The following is a 27099-nucleotide window of genomic DNA, read 5'->3' as shown; positions in this document are numbered from 1 at the left end:
CACAGTTTCAGTGTAACACATCATGCCTGGAGAGAGGCACACGTGTTCCCACTCACTGAGTAAAGACTGGGGCTTATTTTCTAGTGTGGAATTTAAGTCCTGGTTGGATGAGATGTCCCTAAATGCCATCAATCCTGTTTAAGTTACAATCCTTTTCCATCACTGACCCAGAACCCCACCTACCAAATACACATATTATCTGTTTAAAACAAAATATACCCCCCTGCCCTCCCCCCCCAAAAAAAAAACCCCAGAAAAGTAAAAAGAAGCAGATAACCAAGTCATTATTAACTAGGAAGCTACCTGGATTAGATAAGGCTCAGGATGATGAGGGAGAAGACATCTCACTGGTGACTTCTCAAGAGAAAAGTCAATTTCATCTTATTAGAAAAACCACTACTCGGAGACTGTCGGCTAGGCTTCTATTCAGTAGGTGTTTGTGTATAAAGAGAAGAGAGAAGGGATGATTGGAAAAGGAATCATATCTTCCAGTCCCAAGATGCTTCCTACAGCAACTAATAAGGCCATATGTGGAGTCTGATGTTAATGACAGTGCTCTGTGATGTCCACCACCACTGCCTTCTTCCAGCTGAAGAGGAAGTATCCTGTCCCAGCCCCTGCTGCTACTGCAATGCATAGGTACCCATTGTAGGTCATGAAGATGAGCATGAGGAAGTAGCTGATGACTACCTGGATGACGTGCAGCACGGTCTGCAGGAGGTGGGGGAAGCTCAGCATCTGCTGCCTGGGGAATAAGCAGAGACAGGAGAGTCAGACTTGGGAGCCTGATGCTCAGGAGAGCAGCCTTAGCTGTCAGCACAGCCTCAACTAGACTGCAGCCTGGCTATCCCAGAAACTCAGGAGTGAGTGAGTGAGTGTGTTTGTGTGTGCGTGTCCACATCTGTTAAGGACTTTTGATTTTCCATAAGACAGGGTCTCATGAGCCCAAGCTGGTCTCTGACCAAGGACAAGGTCTGTAGCCAAGGACAGCCTTGAATTCTGATCCTCCAGCCTTCTCCAAGCTGGGATTACAGGCATCCATCATGTCTGGTTAGATTTAACTCTTGACAGGAAGGAATCACTTACATTCAGCCTTTCTTTATATCTAAACTATGAAGTCTTAAAATACCCATTACTATATAGCAAATATTTTAAAAACTAGATAATGTTAAACTTCTTTCAAAGTGACAAACACTTGCAACATAGAACAAACATGTATGTGCCTTTGCAGGATCCCAAATACCTGGAACTTCTAAAGTTACATAGATTCATTGACTCTGGAAGAAAGAATACTTGCTTTGTTACATTATTAAGAGCTCAATAGAATTTTCCTCTGGATCTGTTCCATCTTCTTACCCAACAGTTTTGTGTGTTTCCATAAGGATGGTTCCATTTGGTCCCGGGACAGGCATGGAATTGTAGCGAATGCTGACTTGAGACTTTCGAAGCAGACCCTCTCGGGCTATCTTGAGTCCTTCATAAAACATTGCTAGTAAAAACACTGCCACGAAAGCTCCAGCCATTTCTGAGGAAAAAAGAGACAGGACAGGAAAGGGGAGGGGAGGGGAAGGAGAGAGAAAAGGAAGAGAGAAAGGTACAATCAAAATTGTTAGTGAGCATCCTGCTGTGCACATTGACACAGGCCTGTGATCCCAGTGCTCAGGAGGCGGAGGCAGACAGTGATGAGTTCACAGTCAGCCTGGGCTATATGGCAAGAAATTATCTCAAACCAAACCAATCCAAAAAAGCATCAGGCTCAGTTTGTGAACATATCGAGTGGTTTCATTTCAACTCACTTGGTAGAGCTGAGTCTTTAATGAAAAATCACTGCCTCTGTTCACGATCATACTTTCTGATTATATCCAAACTCATACAGAATATTGAAAGAAGGCATAGCTAACTGTTGTTTTATTGTTTAGCAGGGTTTTATTGTGTAGCCCAGGTTTATCTTGACCTCCTGGTGATTCTCCTGCCTCAGCCTCTTGAGCAATGGGATTAAAGGTTCACACTATTACACCAGTTAAAACAATCTGCTTTTACAAGTGCTGCCTATATATTTTGAATACACATTTTAAGGGATTATGCATATATAGTTAAGCATTGATAAGATGAATTCTATTTATAGGACTAACAAATTTAAGACACTACTAAATGCTTTCTTTTCCTCTCCCAAAAGCAATTTGGTTTATTTCCAAACTAGGTTTGGTACCTTATGCAGTTTAAGTGACTACTAAACACAAGCAATTGGTGTTTAAAGGTAAAGCATAACAATATACAGAACAGTGAGTGACAGCTACCTTAAAATGAAGAGCAGCTCTATGATATGGTAAGCATCACGAATATGGAAGTCATCATTTGATGCAGCAGAGAAAGCACTGGTTTAGAGAGAGTTCTAGAAAGTATGGTCCTTGTTTTAGTTTTGAGGTACTAACTGCGATTCAGGGCGGGCATGCCATTTCTACTACATGAGGGTTCGGTTTATCTGTAAACAGGCAGTCATGAGATTAACACTTGTTTTTGGAGGCAGCATCTATGTAGTCCTGGTTATCCTTGAACTCTCTATGAAGACCAGGCTGGCCTTGAACTCACATAGATTTTCCTGCCTCTGCCTCTCAACTGCTGGGGTTAAAGGTGTGTGTTCCCATCCTTGGCAAGATCAGCCGTTTTTTAACTAGGGTTACATTGTGATACTTGAATGTGCTTATAGTCTTAGGTGGAAGATCAGTGACTTATCAAGCAAGAAAAGGACTGAAAAAGACCTTTATCTGGCATTTTAATTATATTTTAGTGCTCCAAAGCATATACATTAATTAAAGGAAGCTCACTGGAAGATTGTATTGCCTCTTTTGCCTAGGGACTAGGAATTGTGATGTTATGTAGCACAACCATACAGACCCAGTGACAGGACAGAGAGAGGTGCTGGGTTTCCAAATCTCATGACACTGTCATCTTCAAAGATTATCTGATGGTTACTCACCTCCAGGTGTGTTGATTACCAAACCGGAAAACAATAGGTCCACATTCTTAAAGCCAAAGTAGAAGGTCATAGGCTGCCAGAAAAGCAAACAAGTCAGTTAGAGAAGAGCAAGGATCCTAATGGGAAGGTTCTAAGAGATTTAGAACATTTAAAAGTAACATGTCTGGAGAAGAAGGAATTCTTGAAGCAGTGGGAGGCTTTACTACCTCGGCCCTAAGAGTGTACCCCCCCACCCCCCAAATTTAATGTGTTTCTCTCTTTTCTACACGAAACACAAACACTAGGATTTAATTCAGGAAAAGGTGAATTTCAAAAGGATTAGGGAAGAAAGAATTCTAGAAAATCTTGGTTCTGGTGTCAGTCTGTAACAAGCCTGCCACATGAACACTGGTAAGCCACAGACTCGCCTGGGGGGAGTCACCCCGAGTGGGACCCTTACCATCATCATCATCATGCTGTCCCCTCCACCGTGGGAGTGTGAGGCTGAGGTGGTCGGGTGATGGTGAGGCGGCATGGTAGTGTTGTTGTCCGTGTGGTTCATCCCCATATGGTTCATTCCCATATGGTGCACCCCCATATGGTTCATCCCTATATGGTCGGAAGGATCCAGTTTTCCAGAAAAAGATGAGATTCAGCGGAAAAGTCTTTCAAGAAAAACAATTATATATTAAAAACAGAATTTTCTTGATAAATTCTGTGTCTATACAGAATTTTGCTCAATGAACAAAAGCTCTCCTACGTGCAGAGTAAGTTGGACTACTAAGGATCACCTTTGAGAAAAAGGACCAAGGGCTTGTCCTGAGGCTTGAGATACCCATTCCTTACTCTGCAGAATTACTCCTCTAAGACACAGATTTAATGTGTGTTTCATTTAAGGTAGAAAAAACCAGCCCCTTCAGATGACAGGAAATAGATAACTTATAATAATGTAGAAGTGTAAGCCATTAACAAAATGTAATTGCTCTAAGGTGGTTTAATCATGAATAACAGTAGATAAAAAGCCAAGGCTTCAGATAAGTCTCCTAATTGGGGTGGTCTGCGTTTAGCCAGGATGTTCAGATTCCACGTAGGCTTAGAGGACAATCAACTTTGAACTCATTTAAATCTGGAGAAAGGTCTGTTGCTGCCTCAGGCAAAGAGTGTGCCCAGACTTCAGAGACAGTTTCAGTCGCACCAGGACATTAGAGTTAAGAACATGAAAAACAAGGTATAAATTGGATGAATATATTAAATTAGGTTTGGACGCTGCATATTCAGCCTTGTATCTTGCATCACGTTAATGCTTTTCTGCAGAGGTCAACATGAGTCAAGGGGCAGTAACGCCCATGGTTTCTGTGGAGGCTGGGGACTGGGGAGTTGGGATATATGTACAGAGGGAGATTTTCATAAAAATCTGCCCTTTTCCCTCCCTCCCTCCCTCCTCCCCTCCCTCCCTCCCTTTCTTTTCTTTTTTTTTTTTTTTTTTTTTTTCAAGTCGAGGTTTCTTTGTGTAGCCCTGGCTGACTTGGAACTCCCTCTGTAGACCAGGCTAGCCTCAAACTCAGCCTCTCAGGTGTGTGTCCCTTTTCCCTCCCCCACTAAAAGCCTGTTTTTTCTAAGTTTTATTTATTGTATGTATATGAGTATTCTGCCTGTATGTATGAATGTGTATTGTTTGTGTACAGTGCCCATGGAGGCCAGGAGAGGATGCTGGATCCCCTGTAATTAGAGTTACAGATACATGTGAGCCGCCATGTGGAGTGCTGGGAATGGAGCCTGGGCCTTCTGCAAAACCCAGCAAGTTTGTTTAACCTCTGAGCCAACTAACAAGTTTGCTTAACCTCTGAGCCATCTGCCTACCTCCTGAAATCTCTTTGTGTCCCACAACAGTATGTAGAAAAAATTCAAAATAGGGGCAGGGCATGATGGTATACACCTGTAACCTCAGCACTCAGGAGGTTGAGGGAGACAGATTCTGAGTCTGAAGCAATCATGGCTACACTGTGAGACCTTGTCTCAAAAAAGTAAAAGAAATTAAAATTAGGTATCCATGGACTTGAATCTGTGTATGTTTCTGATTATTCATCAATCACACTCCTATCAAGGGCCAAAGTTGGAGCTAAGTACTAGTAATCCACAGCAAGAAAAGCAAAGTACCTGATCAGGAGAGAAGTAGCAAGGTGAACAGAGTAATCTCATGATGTAATCAGCACTATGGAGGAAGAAGCAGGGCAGTGTGACATCGCTAAGATGTGCACAGATGCTCCCCGAGCAGAGCATTCACAGCCAGGAAGCTACAAATCCAACAAGAGCACAGATGTGCACCCTCCTCTCTCAATTCCTACCCATGACTCTATGACAGCAGGCTTACAAAACAGGCACAATTCTTTCACACAGGCAAGTTCTACTGTCATGCTAGACCCTACATTATCATTATAGACTTGACAATGTATCTAGTCCCCTTAACACCATTGTTATGGTACTAAGTGTAAATGAAAAATTTATAATAAACACCAAATAACAAAATATAATAGTGAGCCCACAAGTGTCAACAATGAGATCATGGGCCAGCAGTCAGCAGTTTTCCTTTAAAAAAGAAAATTATGATGGAATGGTGGGATTATTGGTCATAACTTTTGATTCTGAACCAAATAAATGAAATGGCATCAGGATAAAAGGTACCAGAATGACTAATAAAGACTCACAAACAGAAGTTACAAATTTTATTTTCTTCCATCACAAGGCTGGAAGCATTAACACAAAAGTACCAAAGATAATTTCATTCCATGTTATCAACAGGAATCCAGGCCATGGAGAGGCAGTAAACATTTTATTGGGTGCTGTTATTTCTATGAGGCTAAGAGAGATAAAGAAATGAACCAGACTGTCTTTCCTTAGAGACGAAAGAGTTGGAGAAGCTGAGCACACACCTCATGACGTACTCTTTAAAAGCAGGAACACAGCAACACAAGCTACTTGCCCCGTACCCTTGATTTCTTCAAACTTTGCCAACACTGTTTTTTAGTAACAATATTTGAAGACCTGGAGGTTTCCTTTTGTTTAAGCCCCATGTTCCAATTAGAGAGATCTATTTAATGGTAAACTATGAAAACCTCACAGACAGCCCAGTGGCCCAGGACTTCATATTCAGAGCTTTAAACTATGCACCTGCTCTGCAGCATCGTGTGTGTAGGGTGCATTCCACATTCAGATATACCAGGGAAGAGAGCAGGAAGACAATCTGCTTGTTTTTCTTGTAGTGGACAATGGACTTCTGTAATGGGAACCTTCTGCAAGGCTTACCCAGTGGTGTCTGAATAGGGAGATACAGACTGGCGGAAATTAATATACAGTGTAGCTCAGACTGCAGGTTGAAGTCCTTGTGCTCACTAAGCTTACTCTGAGGACTGTAGCTCAGTGACACATCATTTGCTTAGCATGTGTGAGGGCTCTGAGTCTGACCCTAACAGTGAAGGGGTGAGATTAGGAAAAATCCAATAGAACTATGTCAAACCAAATGTATATAAATTATACAATATATAATATTAATGTATAGCAGGAAGAACTTAGAAATTATTTATGAAAACATAATAAATAAGGGCTGCAGTTATAGTTCAGTGGTTTGGCACTCGCCCAGCACAAGCAAGGCCCTGTGATCAATCACCAGCATGGCAGATTATTAATTAATTAATTTATTTATTTACTTATTTATTTAATTTTATATCTTTATTTACTTTATTGTATGAAGTTTTTGCCTTGAGTATATCTCTGTTCACTAAGTGTGTGCCTGGTCACTGTGGAGGTCAGAAGAGAGCGTCAGATCTTCTGGAACGGGACCTATTGATAGATGGTTATGAGCTACTGTGTGGGTACTGGGAATCAAACTTGGGTCCTCTGCAAGAGCAGCCAGTGATTTTAACCGCTGAGATATCTCTCTAGTCCTCTAAAATTTTAGATCATAATAAGTAAATGCTAGTCTATATTTTTTCTGTCAATTTGGCTTTTCAGTGATGTGCCATGTGTCTAGATAACGAACACATGCTCTGTCTGTCTGTCTGTCTGTCTGTTCATCTATCAAATTGGATACACACACATAGCAGCTCAAACATGCTTAACCCATTCCCTGTACAACAGAAATTCTATTCAGAGGAGGAAAATTACTATTGTTGGTTTTCCAGTGATAGCTTTAAGTTGACCCAAGCTTGGTTCATTCTAGAACAAAAATGGATAATGACAGAATAAAGAATAAGTCAGAACCCAGGGGCCCATCAGACTGGCTTAGTTCACAATCTGAATAGTGCAACCTCATCGTAATCTGGAGCTGTTCTGTTTGAAATATTCTTGCTTCTCAAACTTCATGGCAACTTGCTTTCTAAGAACTGTTTTCTGTAATTTAACTCCACCCTTACCACCTCTTTCTAAGAACCCGGTTCAAGGTCCACAAAGTAGCTGGTGTACATTTTATGGAATCGAGTTCTCTGTTAAAAAGCAATTAGTGGACCGAGCAGTAATGAGTAAGAGGCGGAACTTAAAATCGCTGCAATAGAGCAATTATCCAATGGGTTTCTGTTTGGACATTCAATGGGTATATGGCAATTCCACACTAAAACTCAACTGTCCCTTTGCTCCTTATCCACTTCATTTCACCAGGTTCACACATTATTTATAGAGAAGAACTAAGAAAACATGGATAGAACTGAAAAACAAACAAAAACCCTTACTCTTAACTTCCAATCTGATAAAAACCCTTTTGCAATATTGTTATGTTACTGGGCTTCTTATAAGCAGGTAGAAAGAACAGAGATATTGTACTTTTATTTACATTGTTGCCCACTCGGATTAAGCTAGTTTTCTTTTAATAAAATTCAAGTGGGATCCATATTAGGAAATCACCTATGATTTGGAAAATGCACTAAGGCATCTTAACAGCAGGCATGTGGAAGTTCCTAAGCTCCTAGTGTAGACAACTTGTATTCTTTGGAAATACAAAACAGTCTAAGAACTGACAAAAAAACAAAACAAAACAAAACAGCACAGATTTTAAGGAACCTGGTCCGTTCAACAACTAAGACATCTCTTTCTACTCAGCTTCTCATGAGTGCCTTATCTTAAGAGGTACCTGACCTTGGTTCTTCCTGAGACAGATCCCATCAGGTAAAGAGAAATGGCACACCCCACAGTGTAGACTTTGCACTGAATGTTGGCGAGCCTGCTGTTCTTTCTGTGTTGTCCTTTCCAGCACCTAAGCATTTGTATTCATATAAACAGCTTTCTTTCTATTATAATGCATTCAATCTACCCCTAAGAACTATCAGAAAAAGCAGTTTCCCCTCTTTTCTCTAACAAAGACTCACCTAAAAGATCCACTTGAGGCAGGTTGAGGCAGAACTGCAAACCCAGCACTTGGGAAACAGGTCACAAGTTTCAGGACAGCCTGAGCTACATAAGGAGACCCAGTCTCAAAAAGCCAATCCAAGCCAAGTAAAACAAAATGCTTAAAAAGCTAGACTTCAGAAGTCCTCGAATCTCTAGCAAAATAAAAATGAATTTGTGGTCAGAAGTCAAAGCATCAACAGAAACCCAAATCCTCATGTACCGTGAGTCTCAGCATCACTGTGTTTCTAACAGGTGAGCTCTAAGCTTCATATTAGTTTATTTTCCTGGTATTACATAAGGACAGAGGAGAAATACTCCTTTGGGACTATGGAGTAGACCCACAAACGGCAATAAGGAAGTAGTCATGCTTGGCAGGCAGGCCCTTCTTCTAGCCCAGGCAGATGTAATCTAGAGTCTTGAACAGTTCTTCTGGAGACTGCCTAGGTCGTTCCCAACTTCCGTGATAAGAGGGATAAAGAAGGCTTTTATTCTTAAAATTATAAGGGTTAAGTTTCCTTTTACATTGGTACAAACACAAAACAGACACTCAGCTTTCCTACTTTTGGCAAAAAAAGATGGAGAAACTCAAGGTCAAATACATTAAACCACAATAAACAGGGACTCATGCTTATGGACTATGTCCATATGATCAAGTAAGCAGTTTAGCCGCACTGATACTACCTTCTGATGAGCTGCACAGGGCTAGTAATAGTCTGAGTACTGGCCAAGTACTCAAAGTAACTTTCAAAACTTCCTTGTATGAAGGATTGATTTACTCTCTCATAGTGTACCTCTGAGGATGATATAGGGAGCTTTCCTATGGCTAAACTTCAAAATTTCTTGATGGTTTTATGAAAATCACCCCCGCCCCCCCCCCCCCCCACATACACCCCTTCCTCTAAGCTTTACTCATTTTGAAAAGTTTCCTAATGAGCTGATCCTGATGTTGCATGCCTTTAATCCCAGCACATGGGAGGCAGAGGTGGGCAGATCTTTCTAAAATGGAGGCCAGCCTGGTCTACACAGTGAGTTTCATTCTAGCCAGGGCTACATAGTGAGATTCCCCAAGTGAAACAATGCTTCAGTTTGACCCTCTAACTTTTTGCTCAAAAACGGGTCATCAATAAATCCTCACCTGCTTCTCTTCACAGCACTGGTTAGGTTGGGCTAGCAACTGATTTAATGACTCTCTGCAGATTTTCAATGATCACTATCAATATGTTAGTTTCTCTTTCTTCATCACATGTCACAGGAAGGATTACTTCAGATAGTTCCTGCAGTCCCTGGAAGCACTTTTCATGGGATGAAACCAGGCTGGGCCATTGTACACATTCAAGCAACAGCAGAATTCATGTTGAATTAATTACTCATACACTAGGCTCCCAGGCTGCATCAAAAGGAACCACTACCAGACACATAAAGGAGAAAACTACTTCAAACAATTAGACTTAAGAGCTTTCGTTTATGAGAGGGGCCAATAATCTAGGCAAACAAGAAATGCTGCATGGATTGACAAGTTTTTAAAATCATAAAACAGCAGCTATCAATTAGTGGCTCTTTCTCCTGGAGGCTCTTGGCTAGGAATATATATTCAGCAGGACAGTAATTCAGCTGCCCTGAGACTCCAAATCTAATTCTGTCTGTAGAGAGCAAACCTGTGATTTGATTCTAATCAGAAAAAGAGAAAGAAGTACTCTGTTTCTGGCTATCAGTTGAAGGTCACCTTCTCGTGTCAGGAGTTTCACCAGCCCACATCACTCTACCTTATTAAGCTGTTCACACTGAGCAAGCACGGATAGGAAACCTGTTGGGGCAAGACAGATGTTGGGGGGGGACTGACTCCGTGAAGAATTACACAGTGACCAAGGGCCACCATTTTTAAGAGAAAGCATGCTAATGCCAATCAGTGCTAATACCCATTGCCCAGTCTCTACACCACTTATGTCTCTTACGTACAAACATGAATGAATAGTAGAACTACCACATAAGCAACAACAAAGGAGAGAAAAGAAGCCAAAACTAGTTTAAACATGAGACATGATAATTAGTTTACTGTGAAAATTGTTTTGTACTTTAGAGCTCCATTTTCCTTAACTGTAAAAATAAGACAGCATATTATTAGTGGAGCCCTACCCAAAGCAAAAGCCTCATTCAGCATTCCTGCTTGTATCTAGTAGAACAGAATGTCTCTACCATCCTCACTACTGAACTTCAGGGAGCACGCCACTTTATTTACCTTTCCATCGCCTACAGACCCAAGTAAAATCTAGGAAAGGGGACCTTTCAGATCGGACTAGTCATTATTCATTTTTTGTGGTAGTGGGACTGAACCCACGGCTTTGAGCTTGTGTGAACTCTTATCACTGAACTATATTTTCCAGCCTGCAAGGTGAGCTTTTAAGAGTTGGATGAATTAATCTCACTTCAACTATTTATTTCATAGAAGTCTATAGGTTGAAACTACAAATTTGAATATTTATATTTCTGGCCTAACTGGTTTGCCTTTACAGATAGATGGCTTTAGAAAAAAATGTTTATTTTGATTGACAAAAGTGAGGAGATGAAATGCCAGCCCAGATCCTCAGGACTGAGTCTTGAAGGCCCTAAACCTTGATAAACAATACACAAATATACAATAGAGGAAATTCAAGAACTGTTAGGTTAGATCAACTTAAAAGTACATTTACTCTGTACATTTACTAAATAAATAATTGCACAGAAGTTGAAACAAATAGCATGTTAAAAAAATCCTTTCTGGGGCTGGGAGTGGTGGTGCATCTATGCCTCCCAACACTCAAGAGGTAGAGACAGGTAGATCTTTGTGAGTTCGAGGCCAGCCTGGTTTATAAAGTGAGTCCAGCCAGGATAGCAAGGGCTCTGTTACAGAGGAAACCCTGTCTCAGAAAACAAAACAAAAAAATGGAGGAAGCAAGGTGCAGAGCGCCTCAGAGGCCTACTCAGTACTCTACTAGAGAGAGAGGCCCTCAGCTAGGAACTGCAGATTTTTCCACCCAGTTCAGTTTCTGGAAGTTATAAGACCTTCTGGCTGGCCTTGGGGTTTCACCACTGACAGCTCTGTTCCCACCATTGTGCCTACATCAATCACTCTGGTGCTCCAGCCTCAAATGTCCACCCTTCCAATGTCTTTGTGAAACAAGTCTTCCCTAGCTTCCAGCATCTACTTCTCAGACTACTACACATCTGTAAAACATGTACCTTTTCCAGTAAGTCTAGCTGGGGCTAGGTGGCAACAAATCCCTAAACTGTCTTCATGACCAGTGCTTATTTCTGTCAGCGTGCTAACAGAATGGTGTAGAGAGAAGGCGAAGAAACAGCTGACTGCAGCCATTACTCCAAAATTCCTTATCAATCACAAATATTTCAAACCACTTCTGCAGACTTATTATTATTAATTATTATTTTGAGATGCTAAGGAAAGAAGCCTGGTTTCAAACAAGCAGGACCCTAAAGAAACAAACAAATGGAAAGACCTTAGAACAGTTACAGCATGGATCCATCTGTAAATATAGTAATTTTTAATAACTGCTCCAACACCTGTGGGGACATGTCAGAAAGGTGTATTGCTCCGTTCTAGAAATATAAGCGAACTCTTCCAGCCAAGCCAAATACAGAAGACGCTCCACAGGATCCAAATCGTGCTATTTGATGGTGATGGTGTTGATCCAAGAACCAGCAGTCCAGGTTAAACTAGTATCTCCAGTCCAGGTATTCACTGTTTCTCAAGCTGTAAATTGCTTTTCTAGGCTGCAATAGGAGAGACTATTCTCCCTCATGGTACTGATTTTACCTGACTCTTAGGTCTGTAGGCTGTCTCCCTCGCCTCATATCTCAGTCTAATCCTCTTCACATGGGTCTCTCTCTCTCTCTCTCTCTCTCTCTCTCTCTATCTATTTTAGTTTTTAAAATTTTTTTTTTTTTTTTTTAACTATGTCCTCTTGAAATTCCTTTTTCTCCCATATCTCCATAGGTCCAAATCCTGTGCCTATTTCCACTTATTGTACAGTACACATACAGCACCCAAACTAAGCATAAATCAGAGCCTATAACTCTTGTGAGTGTGTACTCTAGTTCATTCTGTAAAACTAGGGTATCGCTTTGATGAGGGTTGTCTTGTATTTCTAACAAAAGAAATTTTTTTTGGACTTTGCTACTTATGAAAATTTTAACCAATAGTTCTTAACATACAAGATGAAAATATCACATATACTCCCTAACGTCCTCAAGGACAAGAAACTTTCTAATTCCTACCTTCCAGCCTCTGGAAGAACATTCTACTAGAAGGGATTTCAAAGGGATTTTTTGGGCTGTGTATGAAGCTCATCCATTTGGTTGAGGGCTTGCCAGCATGCAGGAAACACTGGGCTCCATTCCCAGCACCACCACTTAAACAGGGCATGGTGGTGCATGCCTGTATTTAGGAAGTAAAACCAGACGACAAGAAGTTTAAGACTATCTTCAGTACATAGTGAATTCTAGGCTAGCCTATGCTACACGAGAGCCTTCCCCTCCACACAAAGCAAAAGTATTTATTAATTCTTATAAAATCCATGTAGATTTTAATATCCATTTACATGGAGCTAGATAAAAATAACAAGCTATTTGCTTTTGGGAAGCTCCTCTAAGGGAGAAAACGCTCATTAACTATAGCAAATATATATGTGTAGGCATATACATTTGTAATAAGTGGGTGAAGGGGAAAACAACTGTAGATGGAAGACCCACGAAGGAACAAAACTAGACAGAATGGGGCACGGAGGAAGAAAAGATGAGAACTCTTTACAGAGGTGGCATTTAAGAACTGCTAAATTATTAGCACTTGGTATATGGGCAGGAAAGTGTCCCGCTGAGGCAAGAGAAGAATCTAGGGCATCCAAGGTCAACAACGCAGTCAGGGAGCGAAGAGGTTAATGAGATTGAAGTGGCTGCTTCTTTGTTCAGACTTTGCTCATAGAGAGAGAGTTAAGAAGTATCAGTTAAAGGACTTAAGAGTTCATCAGTCAGGAGCCTATACACTGTATCTGAAGGGTAACTGTGAGTTCTTTCCAAGTAGCAAGCAGGGAGAGACACAGCATGGAGTTATACAGTATTCAAATTCTAGCTCTGTTCATTTCTGGCTCCTGGAGATAATTCTTTAAACAGTCTATGGTCTTTAGGTTTGCAGTAAGGACCATGTTCAGAAGTGCTAAATTCAAAGCACTTGGATAAACCATTTGAATCTGATACTTGTCAGCCAGCCAGCCAGCCAGCCAGCCAAGCAACAAGTAAAACGCAGGTAGACTAAGTTCCAGGAAGAACACACAGCAGAATATAAAAACCGCAAGTGCTTAATAATTTCTCACTGGACCTCATAACTCTGTTACACCAGACCACTTTCTACAGTAGCACAAACCTCATGCTTCAGTTGCACCTCCCCCCAGTTAGTGACTAGCAGCAGGTAGCTCCAGTTTTTAATATCCTGCTTTAAAGACAATGGACAACATGGGAGATTGAGTCTACAAGTTGGATGCTTGTTCCAACACCATCATGCAGAATTATTTTGTGTACAACACTTCTTAGTCTCAGTATCACTGACATTTTGAGCTATACAATCCTTTATTACAAGCTGCCACATGTTACAGGATGTTTAATAGCATCCCTAGCCTCTCTCACGCAGTAACAGCTAGAAAACAATTCCCACTCAGAGACTCACACTTCTCTACAGAATTCCCAGGCGACATGAGTTTGAGGCCACTAGAATCTTTATGATAATTACAATTAGAAATTTTGGTTCTAGCCCTGATTATTTTCCTTTTACAGTAAGTAATTTAACCTTTTATAGTTCTCTTAGTCAAGGGATAGAATAATTTATCTTTAGTGCCATTCAGTTTAAAAGTTCAGATGTGGACGGCAGTTTTAATAAAGCAAACACACACTTGCCTTTCTAAATGCCTTGGAGTTGATATGCTTTCGACATTCTGACCTTTCCGAGGCTCTAGCATTTACTTATCTCACACACAGATCATATACATTTTCCAGTTCACTCTTAGATAATCATCTCCTCTGAGAGGCCTTTTGCCAAAGTGGAGACTGCTTCTGGAGTTGGACTGCTGACTGGGTGCACGGCTCGACACCACTGGAACTCAGACATGAACTCATATATGAACACATAAAACTGGGATAATAACATCACACCATTATAAAAATCAAATGTAAATGTATACATGAAAGCAACTGCTACCCTAATAACATATACAATAAATAATAAATGCTAATCACTTTCTTCCTAATTCAGGTGCTTCTCAAACACAGTCAAAGACTACTTGGATCAGAATTACTAGTAACATTGCTGAATATAAACCCAGGGAGCTAAGGAGGCAGGATTATGAGGTCCAGGCCAGCTTGGGCTACAGAACTTCAAGGTCAGCCTGGTCTACCTAGTTAGACCTTGTCTCAAAAACAAAACAAACAAATAAAAAAAGCAAGGGATGGAGAGATGGCTCAATGGTTCAGAACACTGGCTGTTCTTTCTAGCATGGAAATGACAGCTCACAGTAATCTCTAACTCCAGTTCCAGGGGGATCCCCATACCTTCTTGATCCCCATACCTTCTTCTGGCCTCTATGAGTACCAGGCATCCACATGAAACATGGCCATTCAAGCAGGTAGAACACCTGTACACATGAAATTTAAAAAAAAGAGGTGGGGGGGAACCAAAATGATACCACAATAACCCTCCCCCCCCCCTTTCGTTTTGTTTTTATGGGTTTCGGGGGAAGTATAATACATTAAGATACTGTTGAGATGGGCCAGTGAGATAGTTCAGCAGGCAAAGAAACCTGCTGCTAAGTACTTTTTTAATTCTAAGTCATCCCTTGCTGGAAAGAAACTTTTTTCCTTCTTAGTTATGGCAATTCTGCAAATCTGCAAGTGATCTGAATTCACTTTCCAGTGGGTAGGATGGTGGGGTGGTACTGGCTGTGTGGCCCTGGGCAAATTACGTACTAGCTTTGTGCCTCAGCTCTAAAACAAGAAAAATAGAGTAGCTCATCTCAGAAGGTTATTGTAAGAGATATTATCAGGACTCCACTGAGGTAAGAGCATAAGAGAAGAGCCTAATTCCCTCTAATAGGGGTGACAAAGCTGGGTGTGGTGAATCATGCCTGTAATTCCAGCCTATGTCCATAAGGCTGAGCCAGGAGGGCTCCACGGACAGCCTGGGCTAAACACTGAGTGAGATACTGCCTCAATCCAAATAAATAATAACAGAGAGACAACAGTATCTGTATTGAGACAAAGTAGATGTAAACACTCAAACAGTGTCAAAACCCAGTAAGTCCTCCACGAGCATTCAGAGTCATTACATTGTCAGGTGTCTTGATGCATTCCTTTAACCTCAGCCTGGGAGGCACAAGCAGGAGGATCGCTGAGAGTTAGATAATCCCAGCATGCAGGCAAGTGGATCTCTGAATTAGAGTTCCAGGACAGCCAGGCTACACAGAGAAATCCTGTCTTAGAAATAAAAAACAATTCTGCACACACTCTTGAGAGATGCAGCTTCTGTTGCCATGGATGCTGAAAGAATAACAGGTCAGTGGAGCGGACATGTATGGAATAAAGCGAATACCACTCAAAAAAAAAATGAAATAAAAAACAAAAAACAAACAAACAAACAAAAAAAACCAAACCCAACCAAATCCAACCAAATCCAACCAAACACAACTAAACCCAACCAAACCCAACCAAATCCAACCCAACCCAACCCAACCCAACCCAACCCAACCAAACCACCCTCTTCCAAGTTCCATTTATTTAGCTACTATGTATCTGTAGGCCTTTAATCCCAGGCCTCCAGAGGTAGGGATAGAAGGAATTTGTTTTCTTCCTCTACCAATATGAGTTCTGGAGATAAAACTGGTTCTCAGAGAATTCCTAGAAAGAATGTGTCTGTAGAATAATAATAATGAAGAGTCTGGAATACTGCCAATCCCACAGCTTAATTAGGGTTTATTCTGGGTTGTCTTTAGGCCCCCTCAAAGAGCTATTCTTGCCAGCTCAGTAATCAGAACTAACACCCTGATATACAGATGAAAACCTTTGTATTTACTTCACAAAATCCTATTTTCTACCAACTGAAGGGCTAAGAACGATATCAGGGAACACTCAGGCCTATTCTCCTGGCTGCTCACCTGTAAGCCTGGAAATCACTATGTAGACCAGGATGGATCTCTTAGAAATCAACTAGAATTAAAAGTGTACAGCACTTTACCCTTCCTAAGCTGATACTCTACAGTGACACAGTTACAAATCCCAGGGCCACCCTTTTTCCAATCTCCATCCTCCTCAGCTGGGGGTTTCAGGAGCGAGCCTCTCAACCTTTCAGAGGCCGGGATACCCTTCACCCATGTTCATCATACGCTCAGTCATTTTCCTAGTTCCCGTCTGCACCTCATTTTCTCTACCAAGTTTAAAGTTACCACTTCTGCTTATTTTCTGACTACAAAGGATGTTTTCTTACATTTTTTTTTTCTTTTTCCAGACATGGTTTCTCTGTGTAGCTCTGGCTCTCCTGGGACTCACCTTGTAGACCAGGCTGTCTCAAAATCACAGAGATCCACTTGCCTCTGCCTCCCAAGTGCTGGGATTAAAGATATGCGCCACCACCTCCCCGCATAACTGCATCTCTATCTATATTTGTCTGTCTATATATTTATGGTAATTTTTTTTTTTTTTTTTGGTTTTTCGAGACAGGGTTTCTCTGTGTAGCCCTGGCTGTCCTGGAACTCACTCTGTAGACCAGGCTGGCCTCGAACTCAGAAATCCGCCTGTCTCTGCCTCCCAAGTGCTGGGATTAAAGGCGTGCGCCACCACCGCCCGGCTCTTTATGGTAATTTCACTAGGATTTTGGGAAGGTTCAAAATGCCATCTTGAGATGGAATGTGATTATACTACAGTATATATCTATCTCTATCTCTATCTATCTATCTATCTATCTATCTATCTATCTATCTATCACAGTATTCTTGTCCATTTTATCTTTTCTATATTCCAGTTTAGGAACAGGAACAGGTCAGAGGTGTACAAGATGACACCCTCTGATACTGCTGAAGTCACAATAAGGAAACTCTTCATATGGAGTTTTCGACAAGGTTTCTGAGCCTCTGACAGATTACGTAACCAGGAAAATGTGGCCTGCGGGCCTTCAATCATCCAACAGCAGCTTTCCCTGGAAGACTGGGAACCTTAAGCAGGGCTACCTAGGGAAGCATGTGTTAGTCTACAATCCTGTCCTCTAATTTCTAGTGGTAGTTCAACAGTTGGCCTGGTTAGTGCTTGCTCCTCAGAGTTCATTGGAGCCATTTCACAGAAAGACTACGAATATCAAATATTTAGTGCTTGGTCAACATGAATAGTATGAATGAATCAGAATAGAACATTCTATTCTAATCCAAAAAGTCAACACTAATCAAATTGTAGCTTCTTACTGTATATCTTGATGACTGTAAGAGTTCGTAGTTGTCCGATGTGATGGCATACACTTTTAATCCCAGCATTTAGAAGGCAGAGGGAGGTGGATATCTGTGAGTTTGAAGCCTGTCTGGTAGACATACTTAGTTCCAGGTCAGTCAGAACTACATAATAGAGAGACCCTATCTCAAAACAATAACAAAACACAAAACCACAATAACAACAAGAACAAAATCTAAACCAAACCAAAACCAACACCCTCAAACAAACAAAAATAAAACCAGAACAAAAAAGTTATCTCCTCATTCTGAGTTTTATGGTTTCATATACATAAAGTGAGGCTTATGGGAGTAAAAGGGTCCATATCCAATATACCTCATATGCTGTGCCTACTGCGTGTGCTTCCCTCCACAGCCGCAAAACAATGTTCTAAATTTTCAACCAAGAATGACACTGGAAACCAGAAAGGCATTCGCATGCATTACTGCAACATACATACACTCACACACAGCTCAAGGGAGCTGCTTGTCTTTAGTCTTCTCAACAAAGGGGCGAGGAGTTGAAAGGCAACAAAGCTGTGCAGAGGAAAGGACAGGCAGGAACCTGGAAGGGTAGCAAGCAGGACTACTTGATTGATTCCCAGGCGTCACAGGAAATCCACACAAAACCGACAGGAGGCTCTGGCTTAAGGCTGCAAAAGCACACAGCAAATCTCAGAAACGCCTTGGGAACTGAGCAGCAGAATGAAAGCAGTGAGGAAGGAGGGAGAGAAGGTTCCAGTTTATGCTTAAGGAAATATGAGGGAAGAAACTGGATGTGGTGACATACTCTTAAGACCTCAGAGGCAAGAGGATCAAAAGCTCAAGGCTGTCCTTCACCTACTTAAGGAATTTGAGGCCCTGACTCAAAATAATAATAATAATAATAATAATAATAATAATAATAATAGTAAATATCATAATGAAGAAGAAAAAGAAGTTATTGGCTGACAATTCTGACTTGCTTTATGGTCTCTCACCTCAAAAAGACATGGCTGTGAAGGTGCCACACACTTCAGAAAGTTACCAGCCATACCCCATAATTATTACAACATCTGAGAAGAGGGGAAAACACATTGGTGTGGGGCTCTTTATAGTTTCCCTCCCTCTGTGGATTGTTCTTAAGAGTGAATGTTCCTGTATGTAAGTAAGGTAAGTATGCCTGGGGCATGGTCCATTCTTCTATGTTTAGAATACAGTCACTTTGTAAATGAGCTCTTAAGGAATGCCATATTGAAAAGCATTAGGAAATGTCCAGGACTGTGACACAGGTAACTCAACTAAGTGTAGTTTGTGATTCTTAGCAGAAACCCCATTTACAGGAAAGGGACATGTGCTAGACAATCCCCTTGTGCAATACTAGGAGCTCCTAGTTTTGCTTTATCAGCTATTAAGTCTGTCCAAGGCCTCTGTAGAGCCACCTCACTTATGAGAAAAGAAAAACAAGGTTCCTAGCAACTTTTTAAAGACTGCATCACCAAAATGAGATATGGCTAATCTAGACAGTTGGTTACATACGCTCTTGGAGAAGTCCATACCCATACTTGGGTCCATCTTGCTTTCCCTGCCTCCCTTTGGGATGCTTAAGTACATCTGTCTGTCTTTCTCTTAATCTTCATATTTGAGCCTGTATTAAAGTATCTTTAATGTTTCCATACGTTTCAGAGATTTCCGTGGGCTGCTGAGGATGGCAGTGTAGAGCTGCATCTGTCCTTTCATGGCTGACAAAGTGACCTATACAAGGTCCCCATTGAAGACCTGGTCTCTAAGAAGCTAAAATGTTTCAAACCGTTTTTTTCTTTCTTTCACAGGGTGATTAAACCCCTACAAATCCTAAGTCAGCCTTCAGTTATCAGTCTCATGCATACATCCCCTGAAACCTTGAAACAGTTCAAAACATTTATCCTATGGGCAAACATGTGAACTGTCATACATATATATGTCATACATACAAAGCTATGCACTGCAGGACTATCTGTAACACCAAAACACTGAAAGCATAACCTGAGTGTTCATTGATTAAATGAGCTATCATATTTCCAGAAAATGGAATACTCTACAGCCATATCAGAGTAAGGAATGTCTGTACACCTTCAGAGGATGACCTTCCAGACACAGTATGAGAATGGGAGGAGGAGCAGAGCACACCACACCATATGCTTTATAGATGTATTTTAAAGGGGAAAAGTATGTACACATAGTTTACAACTTGAAAAATTAAATGATCAGGTCCCATTCCTTCATTTTCCACGTGGGGAAACCAAAGCACATGTTATGGAGAATGACATTTCCTTCCTAGGCAACTTTACACTTGCTTCTGCAATGGGATTCTGTAAGCTCTGCCCTCCATTTCTCCAGATGGTTTGCTGGGAGGTACCTAGGCAGGAGGGGTTTCTGTGCCCCACATATCCAGTTTTGGCAGTAAGCACTACAGAGGCTCTTTCCTTTGGCCCACTCTCACCTTTCCACACAAAGATCAGGTATAGAAATACATTCTTCACAAAGGCCTTTAGAAAGCTTTTATTTGTCTGTTCCCCATACACAAATCAAATTTGATACGACAAACAAACCGAAAAGTTCTTTAGTTATGCAATGGCAGAAAGTCCCAAGTCCACTGGGGAGTGGATCTCCTGGACACTGTACTCCATATCTCTGCTACCCTTTGTTGCTGGTTAAGCCATATCCTGGAATCAAGCAAGCATGACATGACCTCTTTCTTCCTTCTCTTATTGCTCCACTGCAGTCTGGGTGTGGTTTCAGTCCCGTAATTAGAACTATTTCGAGTATTATTTATGTAAAGATTTCAGAATGCTTTACATATAGTACCAGAGTGGAGCCAAGTACTGCACTATGTTTCACAGACTGAAGTTTGCCACATATTTGCTATGTGACATTAAGGAAAACAAGACAAAACAAGACCAAAAAACAAAACAAAACAAAACAAAACAAAACAAACAACCAAACATCAGTGAGATGGCTCAGTGGGTAAAGCATTTGTTGAGCAAACCTGGAGACCAGAGTTTGATTCCCAGAACCCAATAAAGGAGAAAGAAAAGAACTGACTCCACAAAGTTTTACTTCGATCTCTACACATATGCATGCCCATACCCACACTTGCATACAAAAAATAGATAAATAGCTGGCCTTAAATTTACTATGTAGCTGAGGACAACCCTAAATTTCTGATCTTCCTGTTTCCTTTTCCCAAAGTATATAGCTTTTGATCATTTGATTTAAAGAATACTAGCTACTCAGACACATGCAGGGGAAAAGTATTTCTTTAACTACTTGCTTGCTGTAGTTGAAGGCAGACTGTACTTGCTACAATCCAAGGTCTTTCATTGTTTAATCTGTTCTTTAGTTACAGAGGATTTCAATGGATGCGCCCAGAATATGAAACAGAAATTAGGAAACAGCTGAATTGTTCTTTTTATTCAGTAGAAAGCTACAATTAAATATATAATAAGAATTGGTATCCCATCAACCCACTAATTAACAAAAGACAACATTATCAAAGTGCATTAAGAGAGTGCAAGTGAAAACAAGAAAATTGCTCCTGGATGTGATGGTTCAGATCTTATTTGCAATGCCTGGGAGGCAGAGGCAGGTAGATCTCTGAGAGTTCCAGGTCAGCCTGGTCTACATGGTGAGACCTCTAAAAAATAGAAAAAGCTAAGTGACAGACTATGGGTACATAGTTAACAGCATTCCCCTTTTATTTTAGAAACCAAATGACTACATTTAGTGCTCTGAGGTGCTTGAAAATTAGACCAACCCAAATAGTTCTTTACCAAGAACTAACTAGGGAAGGGCTCAGCAAAGCTAGAAAAGGTCCATTAATGTGCTGCTAATGTTTTGCTCTCAAGCCATTTTTCTGAATTTACTTTTGAGAGGCAGACTTCCATCTCATGCTGCATTGCATAATGTCCTCAGCCTACAAAAGCAGGTTGTGTACAAAACCCTAGGGTTATTGTGTAAAGGAAAAGAGGTAGGGTGGATCCTTCTCAACCCCTTCCTTCTCCACAGGGTTTGCATTCCTAAGGATGGGCCCCTCCTCTGCTTGGGGATGTTACCTAAATCATAAAATGATACAACTCAAAGCCATAGAACTTCAAAAGCATTTTCTTCCCAGTACTACTACAAGGTGTGTGTGTGTGTGTATGTGTGTGTGTGTGTGTACTTAATACTGTAATGTATTAAGTATAAGACTTCATACCTAGTTACAAAGAACAGGAGACCTGGTTTAAAGATGGCTTTTTTGTGCTAAGAGCTGAATGTGGGAGTATAGGCACGAGCACCCAACGTCCTATTACCCTACTCCCTGCCCCAGTCAAGCTTGCCTGGCAAATTTTAAAGGCAGAGTTTTCTGGGTGATTTACTTGACATCAGTTGAAATCCTGTCACTATAAACATTTCAACTTTCTAGTGGTAACTGTGTCATCTTTTCTCTCTTGTTCCACTTCTGGGACATGAACTCAACAACAGAACCAAGTTAGAAACAAGAGGACAAAGGAATGACCTAAAGCAGAAACATTTAACACACACACACACACACGCACGAACGCACACACGCACGCACGCACACGCACACGCTGGCCTCAACCTTGTTATCTACTTGCCTTTTCTGATCCTGAATTCCTCTTCTCCCCAGTGCTGGGATTACAGGCCACCATTCCAGCTAAGGATCAGAGACTTCTTGCACTTAATTGTTACCTTCACAACAGTCATTTCAGTTTATTTACAGTCTGGAATCTTTGTTTTCCTCAACTCGAAATTGAGATTACAATCCAAAGGGACACTGGATTGAAGCTTTTAAGATTACTATCAGTACCCTAAGTAATGTTTACCATGCCTTACCTCATCTCAACCAATCTGCATGACCCCATGTTCTAGAATTACTAGGGAAATAAAGGGGCTACCTACCTAAGAAAGACAAACTTTTCCTTCACAGACTCCTAAACTAACAGGATTTTTAAAATGTTAATCATGTCATGCATCTTACTCAGCATTGGAAAGGCAGAGGCAGGTGGACCTCTGTGACTTGAAGGCTGGTCTGGTTGACACAGCTCCAGGATAGCTGGGGATACACATGGAGACCCTGTCTGAAAATCAAACCAACCAGCCAAAAATATTAATCATGTCATGTAGAGAATAAATCATTTCATGCTGATCTAATTGGAAACTTGTCACCTTGTATTCTAATAAATATGGCTTTGGATTGCTTTTAAATATTATCTCTGTGTATATTATCTCAAACCGTCAGAAAAGAATCCTAAAGAATTCCCAAACAATTTAACTGACAAAGAAGAGATTTCTTCCATGTGGCCAAACTGGGAAAAGGGGAAAAAAAAAAATCCAGTGACCTTCCCCCTACAATCTGCCTTCAGGATTCTGAAGTGAAGGCAGTTTCAGTAGAGGGCCTGAAAGCAGTAATAATAGTCAAGCTGTGGCCTCTATATCATTGTGTCTTCTGCAATAAACAAAAGTTGTGTCTAACAAGTTTAAATCTCTTTCCAGGAGAAACTTTTATCTCTCTGGATGGCCCGAATGAGGGAACACTGTAAAGTAGCCACAGATAATATATAAATAAATGAGCGTGGTTGTGTCCCAAAAAAACTGTAGAAACAGGCATCGAGATAAGATTTATCTGTAGTCTGTTGATCTCTGAGGACCACGTTCCAATTAAAAGTTGAGATATTAGGTTAAAAACAACAAAACCCACAGAGGCTATTTGTGTTTTAAGTTGGAGTGAGACCTGTAAAATGTGCATGTTTTCACACTTTAGCATACTTTAGTTAGCCAGCCATAACTCTTCCTAAGTGCAGCAGGTAAAAGGATAACTCTTGTCCTGACAACATTTGCAAAGCCCCTTTAGGTTGGTGATGTGTAGCTCAGTGAGAGAATGCTTGCCAAGCATGTACAAAACCCTGGATTCAATTGCTGATACCATGGAAACATGAACCTACCTGTGTTTGCTAAAGCTGCCCTTTCAACCTGGAAAACCCTACCTCCCAGCTTCCTTCTGGAATCCTACTCATCTTCAAACTGTTTATGCAACCCTATACTTCAGTTAGTTTAGAGTCTATAAAGGAAATGTTTAATTCCTAAAACATGGTGTTATCCAGATTGGTTGAGTAAGGCATGCTAAACATTACATAGGGCACTGGTATTAATCTTAAAAACTTCAATCCAGTTTCCCTTTGGATTATAATGAAGAGATATTATTTCTTCCTACTTTGATATTGTACAATAATTTCTTAGAGGGTTCATTTGCTATCTACACAAAATCTAGCATTACATACAGTAGACTCTGTTTCTCTAATTGTATGATAATATTCTGCTTTTAGTAACTTGAGTGAATAGAGTACTACTGAAACATTTTTAATCTCCATTCAGTCCACATCTCTTTACCACTGGAGGAGATTGATACCAATTTGCCTGATATAAATGTTGTCATCTTTTTGCAAACTTGACTTGAAATTATTAAATTTGCTGTTTCCTCATTAATCTTTAGGGAATGAATTCAAACATACAAACACACACACACACATATACACACACATGTATACATATATCATTATATTTTTTTAAAGTAAATTCTCAACCTGGCTGATCTGGAACTTAATATGTGGACCAGGCTGGCTTCTAATCCTCAGAGATCCAACTACCTCAGCTTCCTAAATGTTAGGATTAAAGGGGTGTGTGTGCCACTACACCTGATGATCAATACATTTTATACATATTTCAGAGCTGTATGGTTAAGAAAATGAACAAAAATACTGAACTCAAACTTGACATCATGGTTGTATTTATTACTAACCTTTGAACTCTCAGTTCTCAGCAGATGTGTCTACATCTGATCTGTTCCTTTTCTAAGGTGTTTATAGGGAACCTGGCCCAAACTCAGAGTAGTTATCAAGGCTGGGGGGGGCAGGAATTCAGGTCTCTTGACTCCAACTCCAATAGTACCAATCTGGATATTTTAATCCAGGAACACTGGCTTTCCAGATGCACCAGATCTTATATTTCCAATTCTAAGCCTGAAAGACTGAGGAAGACCCATTTCCACCTTTCCCTTTCTCATGTTGCTAACAAAATTCAAGATCAGATATGCCTGCCTACAATGTCCCAATCACCAAACATGCCAGTTTTAGGGTTACTGAATACCTAAAAAAAGGCCATTTCAAACACCCACCAGAGAAACACCTCCACACAGAATGCAGGGAAAGAGTTCAGATGCTCTCTTGGGCTTTGCTCCCTATTTTTTTTAAAAAAATTGCTAAAAACTCAGTTTAGTGACATAGTCTTTAATCCCAGCACTGGAAAAGCATAGGCAGGTGAATTTCTGTGAGAGTTCAAGGGTAGCTTGGTCTATATAATGAGTTTTAGGACAGCCAGAGCTACACAAATAGACCACCTCAAAAATAAATAAATAAATAAATAAATAAATCCTGAAATATTCTAGTGCTGGAGTGATCAGGCCTAGGGCAGGGTTAGAACTTGTCCATTCATCCCTACCCACTCAGGTTCACAAGTTAAACAGAGTTACTGCTACAGGCTCCAATCCGGATTCCAGTTTATCATTGCTTTAACAGTTGGATTTCACTGCTTTAACCCTCTTAATCTGTAAAATAAACACAGGAAGCAGACCAGCAGCCTTATCCGCAGATAAACAGGAATAATTTACTCACAAAAAGTATAAGTAACATATAATATTTCTAACTACACTATTTCCCCTTCCCCCTCCCCTGGAGTTTTAGACAATAGTACAGTCACCTTCAACGAACAAAAGAGACCAAGCAACCCAGACAGTTCACAGCCAGTACAGCATTTTTATCTTTCTGGAAGCTACCTATAAAAGACAAGAGCCATTGCTGGGCTCTTTGGGTCACATGGGGGAAAAAAACCCTGAAAGTAAATTAAGGAACAAGGGAAGAAAGATAAATTATATTACTCAATCTAATAAAAAATTAATGAGAATCCACTGTGGGCAAGAAGACTTACAAGTTGGTAGTTCAAAAACTGTAATAAAAAGCCCCACAGGGGAAGTGCCAAGAGGTACAGAGTTTTCTGGGAAAGCGCTACCAGTCTCTTCAGTATCATCAGAAGAGACTAAAGCATGTTGTTCGGTAAGCAACACTTACAGGACCAACCTGACTGGGAAGAAAACCAGAAAGAACTTCCTATAAGATCTGTGGAAATGGTCTGGGACACACTATCTGCTTATCCACAGCTTGGCTAAGCCGAAAGACAGTTCAAAAAACGATACCAGGTTAACCAAAGAAATACAGAAGACACTCACAGTGAGGGCGAAAACTGGAGGCGAAGTCAGCAACAACTAATGTTGACTTAAAACCTTGGCAGCAAAACTCAGCTCAGCAAAGGATTTTGGCTGAGGATTTTCTACTTCCAAAGTTCCGTCCATCATCCACTCTCCCAGCTCTTCTGGACCTCTCCTACGTGGACTTTAGAAACGGGGTCCTATCCCAATCCGTATGTCACACAGTCTAGTTAAGGGCCAGGCTTCTTCATTCATCAGCCCTCTAAATCCTGATACAAAGGACCGGGTCTGCCCTTTACTCTATGTGACCTCGGACTAATCACCCAAGTGGCTAGTTCTCCTGTTTTCTTGTCTGCAAAATTAGTTTATTACGAAGAATCTAAATCGGACTCGATGATTTCAGAGATTTAAAACCTCGGCAAACCGCATATGGAGACATTGGACACACAGTCCCTTGCGTAGATGGGGAAACTGAGGCACTGAGCACCCTGCCTAGGGTCATAACAGCAATGTCGCTGTAGGGTCCCGGCGAACGCACGGCTCAGATCCCATGACTTCTAGTCGCGGTCTCTTTCTCCTTCTGCCCAGCCCAAGATTGCTACGGGGGTCCTGATTCGGGAGGGAAAAGGACAGCGAACAAGCCGGGTTTGGGAAAGGAAGGGGAGAGGCCTTACCTTCCCAGGGCAAGCCCCGCCGCTTGAGTCTTCCTCTCAGAACTGGACCTCTAACCCGGTCTGGACTTCTCCCAAGCCCCCGCCACTACTGCCCGGCTCGACGTGTCCCACGACCGCAGTAAAGGCCGCCGATTCCCGCCCTGGCCCCGCCCCCTGAGCTATCTGACCAATCATCGCTCAGAACCTAGGAACTCCACCCCCTCGGAGGGCTGGCGAGGCCTTGCGTCACTGGGAGCTCACCTCCTCATTTGCCTTTGCTCCACCTTCTCTACGGCTGGGTCTCCTCTGGGCCTCACTACTCTAAGAGAG

At 41.2% G+C, this 27099-nt stretch overlaps 1 protein-coding gene across 2 annotated transcripts; it reads right to left on the bottom strand.

Moving 5' to 3' along the window:
* Window positions 1-236: 236 nt before the first annotated feature.
* On the bottom strand, window positions 237-26898 carry Slc31a1 (solute carrier family 31 member 1). 2 transcript variants are annotated; one of them, XM_028780005.1, is made up of 5 exons: window positions 26791-26898; window positions 3417-3621; window positions 2978-3050; window positions 1357-1525; window positions 237-745 (listed from the first exon to the last, which is right to left on the bottom strand). In XM_028780005.1, exons 2-5 carry the CDS (start codon window positions 3561-3563, stop codon window positions 544-546), a joined length of 591 nt encoding a protein of 196 aa, XP_028635838.1. In that variant the 5' UTR covers window positions 3564-3621; window positions 26791-26898; the 3' UTR covers window positions 237-543. The 2 variants fall into 2 exon arrangements, with proteins under 2 accessions (XP_028635838.1, XP_028635839.1); XM_028780006.1 differs by lacking the exon at window positions 26791-26898 and adding an exon at window positions 8311-8412.
* Between the last annotated feature and the right edge of the window lie 201 nt (window positions 26899-27099).

The sequence above is a fragment of the Grammomys surdaster genome, unplaced genomic scaffold (assembly GCF_004785775.1).
Source record: "Grammomys surdaster isolate TR1022 unplaced genomic scaffold, NIH_TR_1.0 363, whole genome shotgun sequence".
NCBI classification, from domain to species: Eukaryota; Metazoa; Chordata; class Mammalia; order Rodentia; family Muridae; genus Grammomys; species Grammomys surdaster.
This window is presented reverse-complemented; position numbering and strand designations above follow the sequence as displayed.

What these genes read in the sequence shown, in the direction of transcription:
- Slc31a1 (XM_028780005.1), bottom strand. Translation starts at nt 3,563, where the DNA reads ATGAACCATATGGGGGTGCACCATATGGGAATGAACCATATGGGGATG. An exon ending in GGTAATCAACACACCTGGAG is followed by an intron (nt 1,526 to 2,977) that starts GTGAGTAACCAT and finishes TTTTTTCCTCAG; the next exon opens with AAATGGCTGGAGCTTTCGTG. An exon ending in GAAACACACAAAACTGTTGG is followed by an intron (nt 746 to 1,356) that starts GTAAGAAGATGG and finishes CTTATTCCCCAG; the next exon opens with GCAGCAGATGCTGAGCTTCC.